The sequence below is a fragment of the Leptinotarsa decemlineata genome, unplaced genomic scaffold, assembly GCF_025532065.1.
Source record: "Leptinotarsa decemlineata unplaced genomic scaffold, Ldec_3_MD MMD2_tig00000882_RagTag_RagTag, whole genome shotgun sequence".
Taxonomy (NCBI): Eukaryota; Metazoa; Arthropoda; class Insecta; order Coleoptera; family Chrysomelidae; genus Leptinotarsa; species Leptinotarsa decemlineata.
In genome coordinates this window covers 5,331,719-5,353,267 of record NW_027412556.1, presented here as the reverse complement: position 1 = coordinate 5,353,267, position 21,549 = coordinate 5,331,719, and the positions used below count along the sequence as shown (strand labels likewise).

Sequence of the window (21,549 nt, the reverse complement as noted above, 5' to 3'; positions counted from 1 at the left end):
ATCAATCACACTATTTTAAACTGTAATACTTCACTAAATACTTATTCAATTTAATCGAAATAAGCGCCATTTGAATCAGTACACTTTTACCAACATAAGACAAGTCGACAAGTATGCTCGGGGTTCGACGGAGATGACGAAGGCCGTTTTTGCCTGGTCCTGATTTCCTCACTTTTGTTTGAGATATTATAGGCTTTTACTTGTGTCTATATTTTTTCTATAGGGTTCAGTTCCAGATGGTATGTGGTAGATATAATATAGTGTTGAATTGTCATGTTTTGATAGAAGTATGTCAACAATATACCTTTCATTACTTTGAAATAACTTCATGAAAAATTTGGACTAGGATCAACCTCTACGTCATTTTTTTGTAGCATTAAGATTATGGTTTGCTTGGTGACTTGAAGGGAATACCACGTAAGTTGTTCAGCTCCCATAATTACAAATGAAACACATTTAATGAATCAATTATTTTTGTATGGTTTTATATTCAGGTGAAGAGTGGAATATCATAAGGTAAACGACGAAAGGAATGAGAGACAGTAAATAAGACAAGTATACAAGTATGAAAAAGTTTTGCAAAAGCTATATATTTTTAAATAGAAATAAACTGAAGCTAAATAAAACTTATAGCTCATATAAATAAAATTCTTTAAAATTGTTAAAGCAGACTTAGAACTAGCTTTGGATAAAATTCATCACATTGTTTGTATTCTCCATTCAAATATAGTCTAGCTGAAGGCTCTCACACTCACATGCTGCCAATTGCCCTGAAATTAAAATGAAAAATTAAAGAAATACACTCCAACAAACAGTAGTAGTTCTGTATGTAACACATCCTTGAAAGTTGTAGCTTTTGTTCGAACAATGTTGATTTAACGCGGCTCATACTCAAGAACTCTCTAATTTATCTTGTATTCCAAAAAAGCACACCCATAATCCCTAATGAGAGCCTTCGAAGTACCGAAGAAATATTGAGAGTTAGACTTGAGATCTTGTGAATAACAAGGGCGGCCATCACTCAAGTATTTAATTAATAAAAACATCCCATATTAGACTAAGTTTATTTGAACTGTGCATACCCTATAGAGCAAGGCAGAACTAAAACATTTGGCTCAGAAAGAACACTTCCACCACACGAATTGTAAGTCTCTTGTCACCAACAAAGTTTGGCTCAGCAGGAGATGAACTATACTGCTATACGCCATCACCTGATGATGCCAACTTGGATAATGAAATACTTATCAATAAGAGTGTTGCAATTCTATCGCATGTTTTTTGTAAGATATACTGAATTTTTCTCAGGTGCCTGCAGAAGTGATGGTTATTACTCATAACTGAGGGCAAAGGTAGCAAAATCAGTAAATTGAAATTCAATTTCACTTACAGGTATTCCAATATCCCAGCCAGATCCTGCAGGGTTTGCTGGACATATGCCTTCTCGTCGGACAATGACTCCTCCATTTGTAGTTGCCCAAACTTGACTGTTTCCAGCACTAACATGTTTGAAACCCGTTGTATTAGGTGCCGAATCTGAAAATCAGATGGACATATCAACTTGAGTTGAATAGCACTTTGAGGTTAAGTTATAATCAAGTCAAAATATTCTTCACTAGGGTATACTTTTTATGTTTCTGCCAACCACCATTAGATGGCGCTGCAAAAATGTAGTATGTTCATGAAATTCGCCATTTATTACCATAGAATTGTCGGCGGTTTAGATATGACAACGTAGTAGATAGACAGTTATTGCCAAGAAAATTGCAAGTGTATAGAATTGCTTCCTTCATCATTCAATGCCTGAAAGCGGTTTGTGTTTTTTGTGGTCATGCTTTCTTCAGAAATAAATCGTAGTTTAGCCAAAATCGGTCACAACTGTAAAAACATCAATGCCATGAGCAAGATGGTCCAAAAAGACGTGCTTGGGATGTATTGTGAGGACTGTTCCTTAAAAAAGCTCCTGTTAATTGGTGCGAAGAAATATTCAAAAAATTCAACTCACAAACTGAAAAATCTGTATACGTTATACGTTGTTAGATGTAATCGAATAGACAGAGAGAGAGTAGAAAATCTGTTGTGAGAGTTGATTTGAATATGTGAAAAATTGTATAAATCTTGAAAGCGAATATTTCAAAAAGTTTGTTTCAGTTTTTTCTCCTGGTCTTTGTTACCCTCGTGTTTTTTATGTAAAAGTTTTCTCTCGTCGCTGACCTGATAAATATTAATGGGACTCAAATCGTCACATTTTTTAACCAGTTTAAAACTACATAACCATTCCTGCATACAAAATTCTCAAATTATAAAACTCGTGCAATGAAATCGGCCAATACTTGATGAAAATCCATAGCATATTCAAAAAACACTTTATTGTCACATAGATCAGGAGTATATCTTGTGGCTCCTGCCCAAAATTTTATATTGGCCAAACGCGGAGAACATTTCCCCAAAGAATTAAAGAGCACAGAAGTAGTTTCTTGAATGGACAGATCAATTCCACATTTGCAAACCATCTTCTGACAGAAGGACATGAGTTCAATCACAACTATGTTACATTTAGAAGAGAACAGTTTGAAACTCAATCTTTTAGAACTTTTAGAAATGAATAGATTCAAGAATAGTTTTTCAAATGTGGAAACTGTTAATCAACTGATACATAAGCTCAGGTTACTTCATTCATCACATTTTCATTTAAATGAGTTTGTATACTTTCACTTCATCGAATATGTAGATTTCAATTAGCATAGACACGCCTAACACAGCAATTGTATAGCAAAACACCTTGTAAAACTGTTTAGTAAACATCTCACAATAAAGTGTTTCTTGAATACATTACAAAACTCACTCAAAATAGGTGGATCAGGTTCAAGAGTCTGCCAGTGGGTCCCCCCGGGAGCACTCGAGGTGATTTCCTTCCTGACGTGCAATCTTGCTCGATAATCTACCGCCCAAACTCCTATCGAACTAACAGAAATTTGTTTCAATTGTCCTTTATGTGGAGCTTCAACGCAAATCCATTTCTCGCCTTCCAATTTTTCTTCAGTTATACCCACTCGGAAATATGCACAGCCGTTTTTACCTGTGGCCCAAACTTTATTGAACGGACCACAACTGATACTGTTCAGGGGTTGATCGGTATTTACATGTTCCCATATATGACCCTATAAAAAGAAAATATCAATCTCAATTTGGGTGTCAGTACTTTTTGGGGGATTTTATGAAAATTCATATTTGAATTTGGCTTTTTCAAAAAGTTGTGAATGATTCAAAGCCATATTTGCAGTAATATTGCGAAGATGGAGTATCTCATAATTTTTTTAATGTCTTTTATAACTTTATTCATTTTAAATGACAATATTTTTTGTCTTTTAGGTCAGGATGACCAAGTTGGTATTAGGTATGACATTTATTTTATCCTCATTCCTGTTCAGCGATAAATTAGGTACTATCCTATCCCATCGTAAGCTTAAATATTGATACCTAATACATCTTGTAAATCAATTTTTCCAAAGGTAGGTATTCCATTCTATTCCATTCTTAAAAATAGCAGTTTACACAAGTACATTACAAGAAAATGTGTCACCTACATCAACGATACTCAAGATTATAACCATTGGGTAAAACTCACACAAATATAAAGGTATTCTTTGTTATAATAGATTTATAGGTTTGTTTAATAACAAAATTGATCTTTCAGATCTGAGGATCTGTACAAATATTTAGAATCCAGGGCATTTCACTCGTTGGAGGAATTTCTAGATAAATGAACTAATATAATTTTATACTAATATGTTATACTAAATACTGAATTTATATTATATTTTGTGACGAGTTCAAAGAGTTATACATTCTGTACTCCTTTTTGTAATAACTTCAGAGACAAATAAAGTTCTATTATTTTCTATACTGTTGTAAATCATCCCCTAAAAATATCGCCGACCACCGCTGGTCGCGTAAATCAATTTGGATGTGGCCAAGATCGTGCTCAACTCTATTGGCGTTTTGGAATTGTTCTAGGTGGTGCGTCGCTTCGACGACGGCTTCCTAAGACTTCCATTGGCATATATAAACACTACCCATTCGCATATCGAGAAGTCGAGTGGACAGTGTGATACGAAGTGTTCTAATAAGGCGATTGACATTTGAATATTAGTTTAAAGTTTCAGTCAAAGTGTTTGGTTGTATTGTCAGTGTAACAGCAAAATAAAGTTGACAAACTCACGGGTAAAACGCAACAATACAAATGCAACTTACCAAGGGATTGGACCTTGAAACTCCAAGCCGCACCATCGCCTGTCCTCCCGAAGCAAGGGCCCACACTGCTACAACACTGTCAACAAAGTCATTGACAGTCTCTAAAGATACTTCAAGCAACTTTGTATGTCCAAGCTCCTGCCAAGGTCCAGTTGTAGCAATCGCGCATCTCCTGTACCATCTTCTCCTTCTAACGTAATCAGTGAATTGTTTATTAGCATGGTAACTAGCCGGAAAGTCTACAGCATACTGCCAACCATCACGATCCACCCCACCAGGTACATGAAAGTCTGTCATCCAGTCAGAAACCCACTGCCACCTGCTCGAGAGAAGTTTAACTTGATCTCTGGTTCGTTTCTGTTTTCCGGTGACATCACTCCACATATATCTATCTGTTGGTAAACCTGTAAAGAATGAAAATAAGTTTCGGTTCATTGACATAATGAAACAGACTGGAAATTGAAGTGAAAACATTAACTCCAACATATAGAAAATGATGGAGAGATCCACGTTTTGGCATCTAAGTTAACCATGCGCTCAAACGCCGAACATTAATATTGGCACCTGATCTCACAGACCCGTCCCTACCCAAATAGGATATGGTATTGGTTATCCACGTTTTGGCATCTAAGTAACCCTGATCTTACAGATCCATCCCTACCCAAGTATGGTATTGTATTGGTTATCCATGTTTTGGCATCTAAGTATCCTATGTGCTCACAAGCCCTACATTAATATTGGCGCCTGATCTTACAAAACCGTCCCTACCCAAGTAGGGTATTGTATTGGTTATCCACGTTTTGACATCTGAGTAACCCTTGCACTCAAATGCCGAACATTACTATTCACGCTTGATCTTACAGACCCATCCCTACCCATGTAGGATATTGTATTGGTATCTAAGTAACCCTTACGTGTTAGCATCTAAGTAGCCCTGATCTTACAGACCCATCACAACCCAAGTATGCTATTGTATTGGTTTCATGTCATGTCATGCCATGTTTTGGCATCTAAGTAACCCTTGTGCTCAAAAGCTCTACATTAATACTGGCGCCTGATCTTATAAAACCGTCCCTACCCAAGTAGGGTATTATATTGGTTATCCACGTTTTGGCATCTGAGTAACCCTTGTACTCTAATGCCGAACATTACTATTCACGCTTGATCTTACAGACTCATTCCTACCTATGTAGGATATTGTATTGGTATCTAAGTAATCCTTAAGCTCAAATGCCGAATATTGATATTCGCGCCTGACCTTACAAACCCGTCCCAACCCAAATAGGGGATAGTATTGTTTATCCACGTGTTGGCATTTAAGTAACCCTGATCTTACAGACCCATCCCTACCCAAGTATGGTATTGTATTGGCTGTCCATGTTTTGGCATCTAAGTAACTACCCTTGTGCTCAGAATCCCTACATTATTATTGGCGCCTGATCTTACAAAATCATACCTACCCAAATAGGGTATAGTATTGTTTATCCACGTTTTGGCATCTAAGTAACCCTGATCTTACAGACCCATCCCTACCCAAGTATGGTATTGTAAAGGGTTATTCACGTTTTGGCATCTAAGTAACCCCTTTACTCAAAACCGTCCATTAATATTGGCGCCTGATCTTACAAACCCGTCCCTACTCAAATAAGGTATTGTATTGGTTATCCATGTTTTGGCATTTGAGTAACCCTTGCACTCAAATGCGCCGAACATTGACATTGGCGCCTGATCTTACAAAACCGTCCCTACCCAAGTAGTATATTGTATTGGTTATCCACGCTTTGGCATCTGAGTAACCCTGATCTTACAGATCCATCCCTACCCAAGTAGGGTATTGTATTGGTTATCCACGTTTTGGTATCTGAGTAACCCTGATCTTACAGATCCATCCCTACCCAAGTAGGGTATTGTATTGGTTATCCACGTTTTGGTATCTGAGTAACCCTGATCTTACAGATCCATCCCTACCCAAGTAGGGTATTGTATTGGTTATCCACGTTTTGGTATTCAAGTAACCCTTGTGCTAAAAAGGCAAACATTACTACTGAATAGGGTATTGTATACGTTAATGCTTTGACTGTGCACAGCGTAGTTTAGAGATTCATTGAACAATAATAGTCTTTGGTTTCGAAACAAAAAACTCACCTGTTGAAGTAACCCATCCAAGTAACCCTTGCACTCAAATGCGCCAAACATTAATTTTCACGTCTGATCTTACAAACCCGTCCCTACCCAAATAAGGTAAGGTATTGGTTATCCACGTTTTGGCATTCAAGTAACCTTTGCACTCAAAAGCCGAACATTAACATTGGCGCCTGATCTTACAAAACCGTCCCTACTCAAGTAGTGTATTGTATTGGTTATTCCCGCTTTGGCATCTGAGAAACCCTGATCTTACAGATCCATCCCTACCCAAGTAGGGTATTGTATTGGTTATCCACGTTTTGGCATTCAAGTAACCCTGGTGCTCAAAAGGCAAACATAAATATTGACGCCTGATCTTACAAATTCGCCTCTACCAAAAAGGGTATTGTATTGCTTATCCACGTTTTGGCATCGACATAACTCTTGTGCTCAAATGCCGAACATTACTACTGAATATAGGGTATTGTATACGTTAATGCTTTGACTGTGCACAGCGTATTTTAGAGATTCATTGAACAAAATTAGTCTTTGGTTTCGAAACAAAAAACTCACCTGTTGAAGTATAACCAGTAACAGGATTCCACCTCTGGTTTTCATAAACCCTGGAGTCCTGTGAATCAGTCATCGGATGAACATTGAGGCTGTCCAAGGTACCTAAAAATCCTCCACCCCAACCGCCCGTGTAGACCCACGCTGTGTGATCATAACCGATGCCCCAAGTCACCCCCACCTGACAACTTTCCACTTTTTTCAAATGTCCGCCACCAAGTTGCCTCCAATACAAGTCCAACATATCAATTATCAGCACAGGGCTTTTGATAACCAATTTGAGGGGCTGCATTTTTCCCCAGTAGCTCAGAACAGATACTGAATGTGGTGGCAACCGGTGCCTGAAGGACGTGAAATTTTGATCGTTCACGTAAATTAGGTAGGCGTCTTCAGTAGTCTCAATTTTCAGATGGAATTCTTGACCGGGTACGAAAGGATTACGACCATCCTTTTCCTCTGCACCCCACTTTCCTTCACTCATCGAATTCCTAACTACAACTCCTTCGGTGAAACGTGGATTTATGTGCAGGCAGGTATTTTCTAGCTCGGCATGGGATTTGTGCTTGACTTTGTAAGTTACCGGAGCGTCTAAGTTTATAGCGATACGCTCTGCCTTGTCGGAAATATAACCGGTCAGGGTTATCACCGTGCCTGGAATGCAACCGACATGTAACGCGACCCTGAATGGAGATTCTTTTTTGCTAAGATCATATTTCTGAACGTAAAAGTCATCTTCTCGCAGTTGGTTGGATTCTAATTTGGTGGGATCCCAAACGAATACATCTCCAAGACCTGTCACTGCCCATATACTTTCATCACTTGGTTTACCTATAATAATAATAAACTTATTTTAATTTTTGCTTCATTACTTTCGTTGAAATTCAAAATCCTACAAGTATAGACTAGGAAATGTTTGATATAATAATAATCTAATACATTAAATTCTCGTGTCACAGTGTTAGTTGCCATACTCCTCGGAAACGGCTCAACCGATTTTCATGAAATTTCATACGTATATTCGATAGATCTGAGAATAGGTTTCGAACTATTTTTCATACTCTCATACTCCTAAGTGACAAGGGTGTTCCACCTCAAACATTTTCAATTTTTCAGACAAATTTTTACCCTTCTACCACCAACCCTCATTTTTAAATACACATTTTAGTAATGTTATCATTTTCAACCCTGATCATAGATCAGTTATTCCCGCCAAGCGTCTACCGGTGTCCCTTCTCATTCAGTAAACAGCATTCGGTCACTATTATTGTCTATTCATCGAGCGTAGATACAGTTTGCAATGCCACCAAAGCTATAAATTATCCAACAGAATTTTGAACTCATTGGATTTGCCAGGCATAACACAGCATAATTTACAACTGAAGGTTGGATCACCCCGTAACTTGAATCCACCACGGCTGTGCAACGGCACACGATTAGTAATTATAAAATTATTGAAAAACGTTGTCGAAGCCAGCATTTCGAGGTGAAAATATATTAATACCACGAATTCTTATTATACCTACACATGTTCCAATTCATTTTAAACGTGTGGAAACTTCAATTAGATTGACTATAACTATTAATAAGTCCCGAGGCCAAACAACGTCCGAGCACACCATGTTTTTCACACGGACAATGGGGAATGTTCCTCAATTTGGGTTATTACAGCAAATGCAAGTTTGAACAAAATAAAGTTGAGTTTAATTCATGAGTTTTTCAAATTAACTTTGTATTCAAATTGATGTTTCAAATGTTAAGTTTTAATTTTTACATTTTACGTAATTTATACATACCTAGATATTCTACTTTGAAAAAGGAAAATTTTCTTTATAAATCAACAATTAAGGCAAAATATAAATTATAGTTCAATACCACCTCTACAAGCCACATAAACAACAGTTGTTTTGTTATTTATTTATATAGAGGAAGATACGTTAGGTGCACAAAATGTCATATGTTACAGAATGTCTCGGAACTCGGAACTTAAGTAAACAGAACAGCACGCCTCTGAAATATGTCATCTTTGTTTGTCTCATACAGGTAACAGATTCATTGTCCTTTATTAGCTATAACCGATGTTACCAAATGGTGAAATAGAAACGAATCCCTTTAAATGTTGAATGCATTATTTCATTCCTCTATTTTAAGTATTTGAATAATTTTTTAAAGGGAAAGGTTGAAATGATAAGTTCATAATGCGTTGTTTTAGAACTCTTTTATGAAAACTACTTGATTTTTGTCAGGAGGAACATTCCCCATTATACGTGGCACCCTCTCGAGTAGGCAAAGCATCCAATTTGTTTGTGTTAGCTAAACATGGACTAACGAAAACTATTGTACACACCATAGCATTAAGGGATTAATATTATCTGTAAGTGATACTGCTCTGATAGAAATAATTTACATGGCAAAAAACCGTTAACCGAGTCCACTAGCAATAATATAGGTTTACTCATGACATTTTATTATATATACATAGGAAATAATAAAGAAACTTCTAAATGAATTGATAATAAACTTGAAAAGTGAAACTTGGTGCCTAGATAAGAAAAAAATTTTATAAATACAATCTCACATATATTCATATACAAATAATTTACTAGGGAGTTAATCAAAAAGTAAATATTGAAAGTGAAGGAAAAGAAAATAACGAATGAATACATAAATTTACTTATGATGCACTGTTTGGAACCTTTGGTGTAGTAATGAATATTACTAGAGTTTTTTCCCAACACCAAATCGTTATTTTTAACACCTCGACACGTGTTTCGATCACCAAGTGATCATCTTCAAAGAGGAAGATTAAAACTAGAAACTAATGCGAAGCTAACCCTATTTATGCTATATAGGTATCTCATGCAGGTAAATCATCCAGGTGTACCACCCATACAGGTATACCAACCTAAATTAATTTTACAATTTTGCCTTATCTGTTATTTTAATATGATATTTTATATGAAAAAAAGATTTGGAATTTTTTATATAATGAGGCAGCTCATCAAATATATAAGGAGTTATATACATGTAATTTTTTTTGAGATATCGTTTTCTTTACTCTATTTTCTAAAGAATATGTTAATTTATTTATTTATTTACTTCATTATCAATAAATTTTGGCAGGAGGATCCATATACAGTGTGGAAACGAATACTAGTTGTCCTCCTCCCTCTGAATCAAAATGCCATTGTATACCGAAACACCTGTCACAGTCTTGTAAACAATCAGGCGGAAATCTCACATTGAAGTATTTTGAATACTTTATAATGGATTTTCCTCAAGTATCGGTCAGTTCTGTCGAATTTCTAGACGAAAGATTTACCTGAAGTTTCATGAATTTTTCCACAGGTACTTGAGAAATGTGACTGCCATTCCTCAAGCAGAGCATCACTGCTAAATTGCAGTTTAATAACCGGTGTCTGATGTCTTGGAATATGTACCGCTAAACGAGGATTTCCAGGATCGCTACACAATTGTACACAAGTTACGTCGCTGAGACTGAAGGAATACTGAAAAAAAGATGAAAAATCAGATTATGTTTTCAACTCTCTACATTTAAATCAGTCGTTTGAGAAAGCCACTTGACCGCAAACTGAATTTTGTGGAAAAAATTAATCAAATTCCAACAAATCAACAGCCTCGGCTGAACTTCGCCTTATCATTGATTTTTGTATCTACTTCTTCTTTATAAACAACTAGCCTTTACCCGCGGCTTCGCTCGCATTTATGCCATTAAATAAGTGTCAGTACAATAGAAATGAATCTATATGAGAACTATATTTTATTGCTTGGCTGGAATTATCAATTTTTAAAAATTATTACCTAACCTAACCTGACCTAACCTAAACAAACCTAACCTGACCTAACCTAAACAAACCTAACCAAACATATCCCAACCTAACATGACCTAAACTAACCTAACCTAGCCTAACCTAACTAACAAAGTAGCTGAGTTGAGATTTTTTTGACAAACAATTTTTTTTTTACACAAAATATTACTTTTAATACAAAATTTCATGATGATTAGTTGAGTAGTTGTTGCGTGAAACCGTAACATACAAACTTTACATTCACATTTATAATATCAAGTAGGGATGTATGTAAATGAATTAAGCCCGTTTATTATAATTATTACCAAAAACATGAAAATGCAAGCAATGCCATTTTTTTCTTTTGCAAAAATTGTATTCATTCGTCCACAGTGATGCAGCTTCCGCTGCGGCATTCTGTGATTTCTTACCGATTCTACTCAAAAAGGTTTGCGAGTAGAATCGGTAGAATCTTATCAGTCAGAAAGGTATCAGATGGTTACAATAACAAATTATTCAAATATGGCACCCACTGCATGTCATGTACTGCAGAGATCTATACTAGGACCCACCCTATTTTATCTTTAAGAAAATGACATTTTGAATATCAATATGAGGTCAGTTCAAAAAATGAAGTGAATTCTAATTTTTTTCAAAAAACATTTATTTTTCATCAATTTCTTTTTGTCCCCTTGAAAGTATTCCCCCTCAGATATAATACACATGTTTTATGTCCTTAATCGTCGCAAAACGCCGTCCTTTCATGTATCTCTTCAATTTCGGGAACAGGAAAAAGTCAAAGGGGGCCAAATCTGGTGAATACGGTGACTGAGGCATGATTACGTTGCTGTTTTTGTTTATTTTTTGAACAGTTCACGTATGTGGAGGGGTTTCATTGCTAATGTATAGTTTGTGTTTGAAGTAGGGCGTATTCAATTTTATTTTAAGTGTTTCAAAACCTGCCAAATTTTGATAACAAGAACATATCACCAGTTTCGCAATGCTTTCTTGAGCCGGAACAATAGCGTAAGTGGACCTGCATTACACTGCACAAAACATTTGAAAAAATTTAAATCGATTTTGTGGACAAGTTTCTCAAACGACTGATTCATCTGCCCACCATCACCAATGAAGCCTAGAAGCTTTTTACAAATGATTAGAGCGCTAGTGTGTTTATTATATCATCTGTGTACCTAAAAGGACTTTTGGGGGCATCTACTTGATATTTGCTTTGAGTTTCTGAAAATAAGTATTAATTTTAAAATATAACTCGTTGGGTGATTCGAACAACTGCAGTTGCGCAAAACAATTGGTTTAGGATAGCAGTCAGTTGTGTCACATAATGAAACAAATATTATTTTTCCTGTGAGCAAATTTATTAGTTTATTAGGTCAATAACATTTTAAAACCAGACCTCAAGGAAACACAACATAGAACTCAGTGATGCAAGATACACATATTTGGTGCCAAAAAATCCCAGAGCTTTCAGAGGCTCGATGTGTAGGCAGGAGAGTACCAGAACCGATTATTCAGCTCTTTCATCAATGACTATAATTTGGAGGGAACCACCTTTATGAACTATTTGAAATATACTCAAATAGCATTACTTTGGTAAATGTTGTTTCAGCATGATGGCATCACCTCACAACAGAATAATAGCTTGATATTTTATGAATAGACGTTTTCCTAACAAATACATAGTAAATCAAGGAGTAGTTTGGTGGCCCGTGAGATGTCTGGACCTCATTCCACTTGATTTTTTTTCGAGATACTTCGAAAGATCTAGTTTTTCAAAAGGAATTTCAAGACGTTGAAAATTCAACAGCTGATACGTTGAACAGGAAAGCCTCTTGTTCGTGAATTTATTATAAATCTGACAATGAATCTATGAGGTAGGTGATTCTTCATTTTTCTGAATCATTGACTCTTTCTTGATTAGGAAAACAAGATATCAAGCATCAACTAATTCCGATGAAGAAGAAGTAAAAAGCCGAAAGCTTTCCAAAAAAACATGTTAGAAAATGGACGTGAATGTTCTGTTAGTCATAGAGGAATGCAATTAACATAATAAATTGATAATATCGCAATGAAAAAGGCCTGAAAAGATGAACCTTATGAATTTTTCAAATATTCATTCTATACTGATGACTTAAGGTTCGTTCCAACCAGCGTCAGAAACAGTTTCTGACAGTCAGGATTCTGCGCAGTAATGTTATTGCGTTCCAACGCGAGTTTCCAACCATTAGTAAACTATCAGTTTTTTGTTCCATTCAAGATTCAAACCTGTTCGAAATCTATCAGAATGGTTTGAGGATTATCTTCTAACCATTATTCTGACGCATGCGTATTCCATATTACTGTTTCTGTTTTATGTTCATGCAACTTGTAAACAACATAACCTGCAAAAATTGTTATAAAATAAATTATGTATTTGCTGGCGCAGGAAAAATAGGAATTCTTTAGGTGAACCTAAAATATGAACATATTTAATTACACAAATTAGTTATTGCGGTGACTTCCCAGTTCCATGTTGATTAGTAAATAGAATAGAGTTATAAAATACTGCAAACTTCTTTTACTCTCCAGAAATACACTTGATTAGACTTATTTTTCAAGGTTATGTTGAAATTCCATGCCAAACTTCAGTTGAACTATCAGCTGTTCCAATCAGAAATTTCAAATTAATCAGAAACCAATATTTACCAGACATGCGCGTTGACAACGATTTACAAACAGTTGGAAATCTGTTTGTGACTCAAGGTTGGAACGAACCTTTAATTTCATCAAAACCAATTTTGAGAGGTCTTTGATTTTATCACTACACATGACTGTATGCAAATCCTTTCAACTGAATCAGATTTCAGTGCTGAAAATCGCACGTTAATAGATAAGACTTTGTTAATCCATAGCTCACACAAGTTTCGACTTGGGTGACGGAAAAACAGATTGAAAAAAAACAAAAGGGAATGTTTCATTCTTCTTGCATATTTCTTAAAAGTAATTCGAGTTCTCCTGTTTGCAAATGAATAAATAATATACAAATCCAAATAGTTTTCCCGATAGGTGAAGTTTTCCTGAAAATAGTCCACAAAAATACAGAAATTTTCACAAAATCTGAGAACGAACTAGTTGAAATTTCAATAACGTGGCCAATATTTGAATGAAAAACAGTCCTAGGCTAATATTATCTGAAACCACCTAAAATAAACTGATTTTTACTTTACTCACCATGGCAGATGCTCCATCCGGATTCAAAATGGTCAAAGCTCCAGTGTTTTGAACCCATTCTATTTGCAAGATACAATCCACAAAGCCAGACGATCCCATCTTCACTCTGGCTTCACCAGAATGTGTCCATGAAGTTGTATCGACAGCTGGTTCGTACTTGGAAAAAGAATCTGTAGACTGAAGCCGGGATTTCAAATCTTCTAATATCTTTTCCCTCCAAGGTTGATCCAACTCCTCGGAAGTATTAGCGCAGCCAGATTCTCCGAACCAATTCGGAAGTTGAGTGATGTCAATTGTGCAGGCACCTGATTCCACCTTCACATATGCATAAAATCAGAATTTGCACTGTACATTAGATTCACAATCTCAATTGACTTTTTTCATTATTGCTTTTCTTTTCAACGTTCATATTTTTCTTAATAACTATTTGTTTATTTCTTATTATTGTGGAATCAATAAATGTTAATTTTTAAATACTCATAGTATAAAAGATACTGTAATTTCTAAATTTTCTTTCAAAAAATTTCACTTATTCATTCGATACAAAACTTCCAGACAGAATTATGCCGGTTAAAGAAAGTTAATGAAGATGTTTAATGTGTAATAAAATTTCTAAAAAATTGTTTTTCTCTACTAGAATTAGTAGACAATTAACATTCCAATCTAATTTGACTGTTTATAAAACAATAATCCTACCAAACTTTGATTACTGTGCTACTTTGATATCATTATTAGAAGGTAACTCTATCTCTACTCTACAAAAATTATAAAACAGAGGAATGCCGCTTGTTATTAAAATATAAATATACTTCTATATTATCAATGATTAATATTCTGAATTGGATGACAGTAAAAGATAGATTACAATATTTTTCTATGATATTCATATTCAAAATCCTCACTGGAAAAGCACCACATTACTTCAATGAGTTTATTACATATAACCATCAGATACACAAATACGATACAAGAGGAAGAGATGACTTTGTTGTCCCACAAACTAACCTTGCAAGAACAATGAATTCTATTTTTCACAGAGGACTCTTGGACTATAACAAGCTTCCTAATGAAATTGAACAAAGTAACACTAAATAAATTAATATATAGATAAAATTGAAGTTGTGTAACTGTGTTGTTTCTATACAGAGATTCATTAGAGAAACTATGTTTTACAAATACTGTATAGCACCGTATTGCTGAAGTAGCACTATGTCTAAGCTATAAAAGAGCGTTTACAAAAGTGCACACAATAAGCAGACTTGTGTTGTCACCGATCCAAAACAATTTAGAGTGACGTAAAAGATTAGACTGATCTTCAAGTTTGAGAAAAAAAGTGAAGATGGCGCTGTAATGATACTTCCATTTTAATGCTTTTGTTCAGAGGGCTTGTTCTGTCAGTTTTGTGAGCCAGAACATACATTGTTCATCTACTCATCACTATTATTAACTTGAACTGACGAATACTTACGCAGGACCATGGGGCCTCATATTCCGCCCATCCAAGTTCTTCGTCATCTGCAAAAATACAGGAATCTCTACTGGATTCACTCCAAACACTCTCGTCCGTTTCAGGATGTACTTCCATACCAACTATGGAACCGACCGAATGTACGGGACTCCAAGCCTTTGGGTTTTTTGGTTGAATCTCATATTTAGTGCCCAAGTCTCCTACAGGCAGTGAAGCAGGAGCACTGGGAGCTGAATGAGCATGGTCTTGCCATTCCTTTATAGCTGACTGCTCGACCATACTGCTGGGTCGGGGCTGGACCTAAGAGAAAAAAGTAATTAATCCTCACTATTCAATTTCTCACTTAGAAACAACTACTTGGGAGTGTAAAAAACTTTAGCAGTCGAGGCAGAATGCAAGCAGGCAATACAACTCAAAAAAGAGAATGCCAAAGCAACTCCAAACGAGTCTTTCAAAGTAAAAGGGTTCCTGTCCTATGTGAAAAATGGGCCAAGAGAAAATTCTGGTATTCAGGCCAATAAAAACCATCAGAGAAAGTGTAAAGTCAGGGACCCACAGGTCTTCAGCAAAACCTGCGGTTTACTGGATTCTTTGTGTCTATGGATCAGTGTATATGGGAATCATGAAAAGTCTTAGTACCTGCTCTCTGAACACAAGATAAATTATCGCATGGGGCATATTGACAAGTCAACTGTAGTGGAACATGCACTTAACAAGTGTACCTAAGTTATCGTGTTTGAAGATAGATGCTTTGTAGGATTTAGAGCTTACTGCTCACGACTATATAGGGAGGCAATGAAAATTCAGAAACACAATTAGAATTTTGATTGAAAAGAAGAGATAATTAACATCACTAAAGAGTGGCTACCTGCACTGAACGACACTCACGGAACAAAACCAAAAACTCCAACCTTGAATGAAGAAATACTTGTGGACGAGTTTAGAGTCTAATGTCAAAAAAATTTGGTCATTCTAAACATTTCCAAATCAATTTCAGTAATTTTGGATAGGCGTATTGATTGCTTTTGTTCAATTTTTCATTTTGTATTTTGACTTGTGATTTTGAAAATTATTGAATCATTCGTAATAGGCATTTTCTCAACTATTCAATTTATTTTATCTTAAGGTTGAGTTCCTCCGTTGTGTGATAGTTTGAATCAGTTTCTCCCTTCCATGAACATGTATGTTTCCTGGGAGGAAAATTCGTTATTGCTATTATAACTTCATTGATATAAGACGTCGTGAACATTACACAACACAACAAAAAAATATTTTTTGAATGTTTCCTACACTAAATTAGTCAATTTCTACTAATTTTGGGGTGATAAAAACGAAAATAACAATGAAAAATTTTTATTAGCTCTGGTTTTTGAGATACACAGTACTTAATCTTAAAGAGTAGTTATACTATACGTGAAAAGTGAAAGTACATAAAACAATATTGTTATGTTTCTTTTAGAATATTTTAAGTACAAAATTAATAAAAAAAAACATTATTCTTAGTGTTTTGACAAATAAAAGAAGTTTGTACCAACAAATTTCAATTAAGTCCATCCGATTCATTGTAAGATCGCTGTCGTTTAGCTTGTCTTTTATAAAACACTTCTGGAGCATCCCTACACACAGACCAGCAGTAGTCTGCAAGCATTGCTTCATTCCAACGGCCCTGATATCTCTGTTCCATTAAGGCAATGTCTTGATGGAATCCTTCTCCATGTTCGTCACTCACAGCTCCACAGTTTTGTGGGAAGAAATTAAGATGAGAGTGAAGAAAATTAATTTTTAAGGACATGTTGCATCCAAGTTGGTGGTAAGCTTGAAGAAGCTCTTTAACCAATGCTGTGAAGTTATCATCTCTTTTGTTACCTAAAAACCCATGTACAACCCCCTTAAAGGCTTCCCAGGCTCTTTTTTCATTTCCTGTTAAAATCATGTCAAAAGCAGGATCATTTACGATTTCACGGATTTGAGGCCCAATAAAGATGCCTTCCTTGACTTTAGCATCACTCAACCTGGGAAACTTTGCTCTCAAGTACTTAAAAGCTTGTCCTTCCTGGTCCATGGCCTTCACAAAGTTTTTCATTAGTCCCAACTTAATATGTAATGGGGGAAGGAGAACATCCTTAGGATCTACAAGAGGCTCGTAAACTACATTTTTCTCATTAGGGTTTAGGTCTCGTGTAGGCCAGTTCATTTTTTTAGAGTGAGATTTTCTATCCCGACTGTCCCACAGACACAAAAAACAACAGTACTTGGTGAACCCTAATTGCATTCCTAGGAGTATAGCAATGACTTTCAGATCACCACAGATGTGCCACTTGTGTTGTTCATATTTGATTGATTGGAGAAGTGTTTTCATATTTATATACGTTTCCTTCATGTGAACTGCATGACCTATAGGAATAGAGGGTAGCTGATTTCCATTATGCAGAAGTACAGCTTTTAAGCTTAGTTTTGAAGAGTCTATAAACAGTCTCCATTTAGATGGAGTGTGATCCAAATTCAAGCAGTCCATCAAACCATTAACATCAGAACAAACTACGAGGTTTTCTTTTTTCTCAAAAAAAGGAAGCAAATCTTTTTGACGCTGTCTGTACTGAGATATTTTCACATCATGTTTTAGAAGATTCCACTGTTGTAGTCTTGACCCTAACAGCTCAGCCTTTTCCTTAGACAAGCGAAGATCTCTTATAAGGTCACTCAACTCTGCTTGACTAATTCTGTGCGGATCACTAGACCTATCGCTTACCTCAAAATCAGGGTCATAGGATGTAGAAGGATGGGTTGCTCCTTCTAAACAGTCTTCATCACCTTCCTCTAAAATTTCATAGTTTTGGGGTGGAGAAGGGACTGGCAAATTGTCTGAGTGTGGTACAGGACGAAGAGCAGATGGGAGATTAGGGTATTTAACCGTTCCTCTTTTCTTCATAGATAAACCTTGCTTAATGGGAGGAGTTAAGCAGAAATAACAGTCGTCTGTATGATTGATAGGCTCACGCCAAACCATAGGTACTGCAAAAGCCATTGCCCGGTTTTTATTTTTCAGCCACTCTCATTGACAAACAATTGACAAACAATTGACAAACTCACATAGGTTATGTTTACTACTTAAGAACAGCTGATGAGAGGGGTGTTATGTAAACAAACATGTGTACCAACTGTTGGTGACGAAATATTTCATTTGTTGAAAACTCAATATACATATATATAATATAATGATACTATATCTTGAAAACAAGAGCTAATATATAATTTTTATGGTCACTTTCGGTTTTAACACGTGGAAATACATTAAAATCATCTAATTTCAACCCCGAAACAAAAACTTTGTTGTGTTATAACTCATTCTCATTAACATACTCACTAAATTACTGAAGCTCTGATGGAACTTGTCTCTATTCAAACTAGCATTGCTACTAGCTCGGCTGACTTGCAATGCAGCTCGTAGAGCCCGCCAACGTTTTCCAGTTAGATCCTCAAGACACACTCCTGTTCTGTGATATATCAGTCGATCATCAGCACCCACAGCAAAAACTTGATCATTGGCTGCGACTGATACTTGTACCATTCTACCAACCATTTCAACCCAACCACAACCAGTAGATAGATCTTCGCTCATGCTAACTGCTTCTCCTTTGACACCTTTCCTATAGAATGATAATAAACCAAAATTGACCAATTCAACATTTGCAAACCATTTTTTGGCAGAGAGGCACAAGTTTGATCACAATTATGACGTATTGCATTTGGACGGGAAAGGTTCAAAACTCAACCTTTTGGAAAGTTTATAAATCAATAGTGTTGAAAATTCGGAATTATTTCTCAATTATCAAATATATTTGAATTGTTCCTCTTTATTTAATCAGTTTGCAATGAGAAAATTGGTAATTGGAATAGATCTCAAATGTATATAAAATGATATCTCAGGTAAAAATTGTATTCATTATTCTCCAGTTTTATGAGTTGTTCCTAGAATGGTAAATGTTGTATGTAATGAATTAATCATGTAGACATTTGTTGAGTAGTAATAGTCACAAAGATTTAAATTACTACAAAAGCACAACACAGAATTTGTTCAAAAAGTATTTTGTTTGTTGAGTTGGTCTATCCATTGAAAAACTACTCCTATGTTCTTTTATTCTTTTGGAAAAAGTTCTTCCGGTTTGTCCGATATAAAATTTTGGACAAGAAACATGCGAAACATGTGTTGAGGTTTTGTAAACCTTCAACTGGAAATACATTGAAGTATGTATTTTGAATACGTTGAAAAAATATGACCCCTGTAATGGAAAAATTTCCCTTTCAAACATTCAAATGTGTAACTCACCTGAACCAAATCTGTTTATCTTGCGTTATGGCCCAAACGGCACACGTTCCAACAGAAATCTGTGTTATTTTCAGATCAGGACTTGGGCTTCTGACCTCCACCCAAGTTTCCCCTTGCAAATTATCACGAGTTACTCCTATTCTAACTAATGCCCGTCCGTCCAATAAAGATGCCCACAACAGCCCAGTGGGGCCAACACTGATCTGATTGACCTCGCAATTCGTTGGCGTTTGAATGTGATTCCATCTGGCCCCCTCTGGGGATTTGGTACTGACGCATGTTCGAAACATAACCTTTTTGAGCGAAATAGAAATTATTTTTATGATTCCTCAATTGTGTCGAATTTCGGTTCGATATCTTAAAAAGGAATACTTACTCGGTTATGTGAAGTTACTGCCCAAACTAGCATAGTACCAGCATCAGCTCCTGCAACATTTTGGCCACCAATGCAGATATCAATAAAGGGTTCCTGAAAGTAGAAAAAAATGTAATGAAATGAAAGCTTCACTGTAATCCACTAGAAAAAATGTCCTTACCGTAGTAGCATCTTTATGCAAGGGAGCTATAGCACACCAAGAATTCATGGCACTATATCTCCTAGATCTGACCCACAACCTTCTTCGTACACAGCTCTTCCACTGTTTTTGGGAATGATAGGTACTAGGAAAATCAACAGCATACGTCCAGCCATTATGGTCAAGAGGCTGACCATTCAGAGTCAATTCTTTCTGCCAATCGCCATCCCACTGCCAGGCCATGGAAGGCAGTCTGATTTTGTCAATTGATCTATCTACAGTGCCATCCGCGTTCGAAAAGTGGCATCGATCGGTAGGTAAGAGTCTAGATGAAAATCCCTCGATTGGTAACCATCTCTGTAATTGGAAAAAAATGCTGGGATACAATGCTGCAATGAAAATAACTGTAGCACCAAAAACGAATGTTCACACGTAACATAGTCTATCTCGATATCTTCGTTACCACCCTTAAAACCGTTCTCCTTAATTTATTAATATGATAATGCTGTTACCTCATTCTCATAGGCTTCTTCCGTTACTCTGATAGGGACATCAAGTCCATAAACGTAAACATAGATCTGGTGATCGCCTCCCAGGGCCCAGAGGAAATGGGGCACCGTAGATAGTTTCTTGAACTCCTGTCCGCCGTATGGTAGTTCTCTCCAAATGGAGCCAGTAGTTTTGAGAGTGTGCACACGGCCTTCGTTATTAATTCCAAAAAGAAGAGAACTAGGCATATTGAAATTTAGTGTAATTGAATATTCCTCAACTTGCCGAAAAAGTATTTGATTAGCCTGCGTCTAGGCGTCGTCACTAAACACATATCACAAAAAAGTTGTGCAATAATACTAATACCAACAATATTTATTTATTCAATATGTATATTTTGTCCATTTAATTTTGGCAGAATCAATAGACACTGACAGTTCTGACAGCTGATAAAACTTTTTATTCAGGTTGGTCAACATAATGAACAAAAAACAGGAAATGACTAGTATCCCAGCTTGAGGTTTTTCATTTTATAGGAAGTGACTGATATCCCGACATTAGACAACATTCCACAGAAACCGGATAGATTGCCGAATTTAGTACATTATCGAAGGATTCCCACACGATCTAATAGCGGATCCAGGGTAATCTGCAGGGGATGTCATGCTCAAGAAAACAAAATATGGGATTTTCATATCTTTCCCATTCATTTAAATCGCAAATGTTCGATTACATTTGATGATACTCATGTCAAGTTCTATGGAAGCAAGG

The 21,549-nt window shown here is 36.0% G+C and overlaps 1 protein-coding gene across 1 annotated transcript; it reads right to left on the bottom strand.

Annotated features, from left to right (window-relative positions):
* Positions 1-558: 558 nt before the first annotated feature.
* Positions 559-21,230, bottom strand: Pex23 (tectonin beta-propeller repeat-containing peroxin 23). Its single transcript, XM_074174893.1, has 13 exons — positions 20,802-21,230; positions 20,311-20,646; positions 20,151-20,243; positions 19,775-20,067; positions 18,812-19,094; positions 15,448-15,747; positions 13,980-14,294; positions 10,265-10,451; positions 6,949-7,773; positions 4,252-4,655; positions 2,843-3,158; positions 1,388-1,533; positions 559-770 (listed from the first exon to the last, which is right to left on the bottom strand). The coding sequence occupies exons 1-13, from the start codon at positions 21,024-21,026 to the stop codon at positions 732-734; spliced, it is 3,762 nt and encodes a 1,253-aa protein (XP_074030994.1). The 5' UTR covers positions 21,027-21,230; the 3' UTR covers positions 559-731.
* Positions 21,231-21,549: the final 319 nt, after the last annotated feature.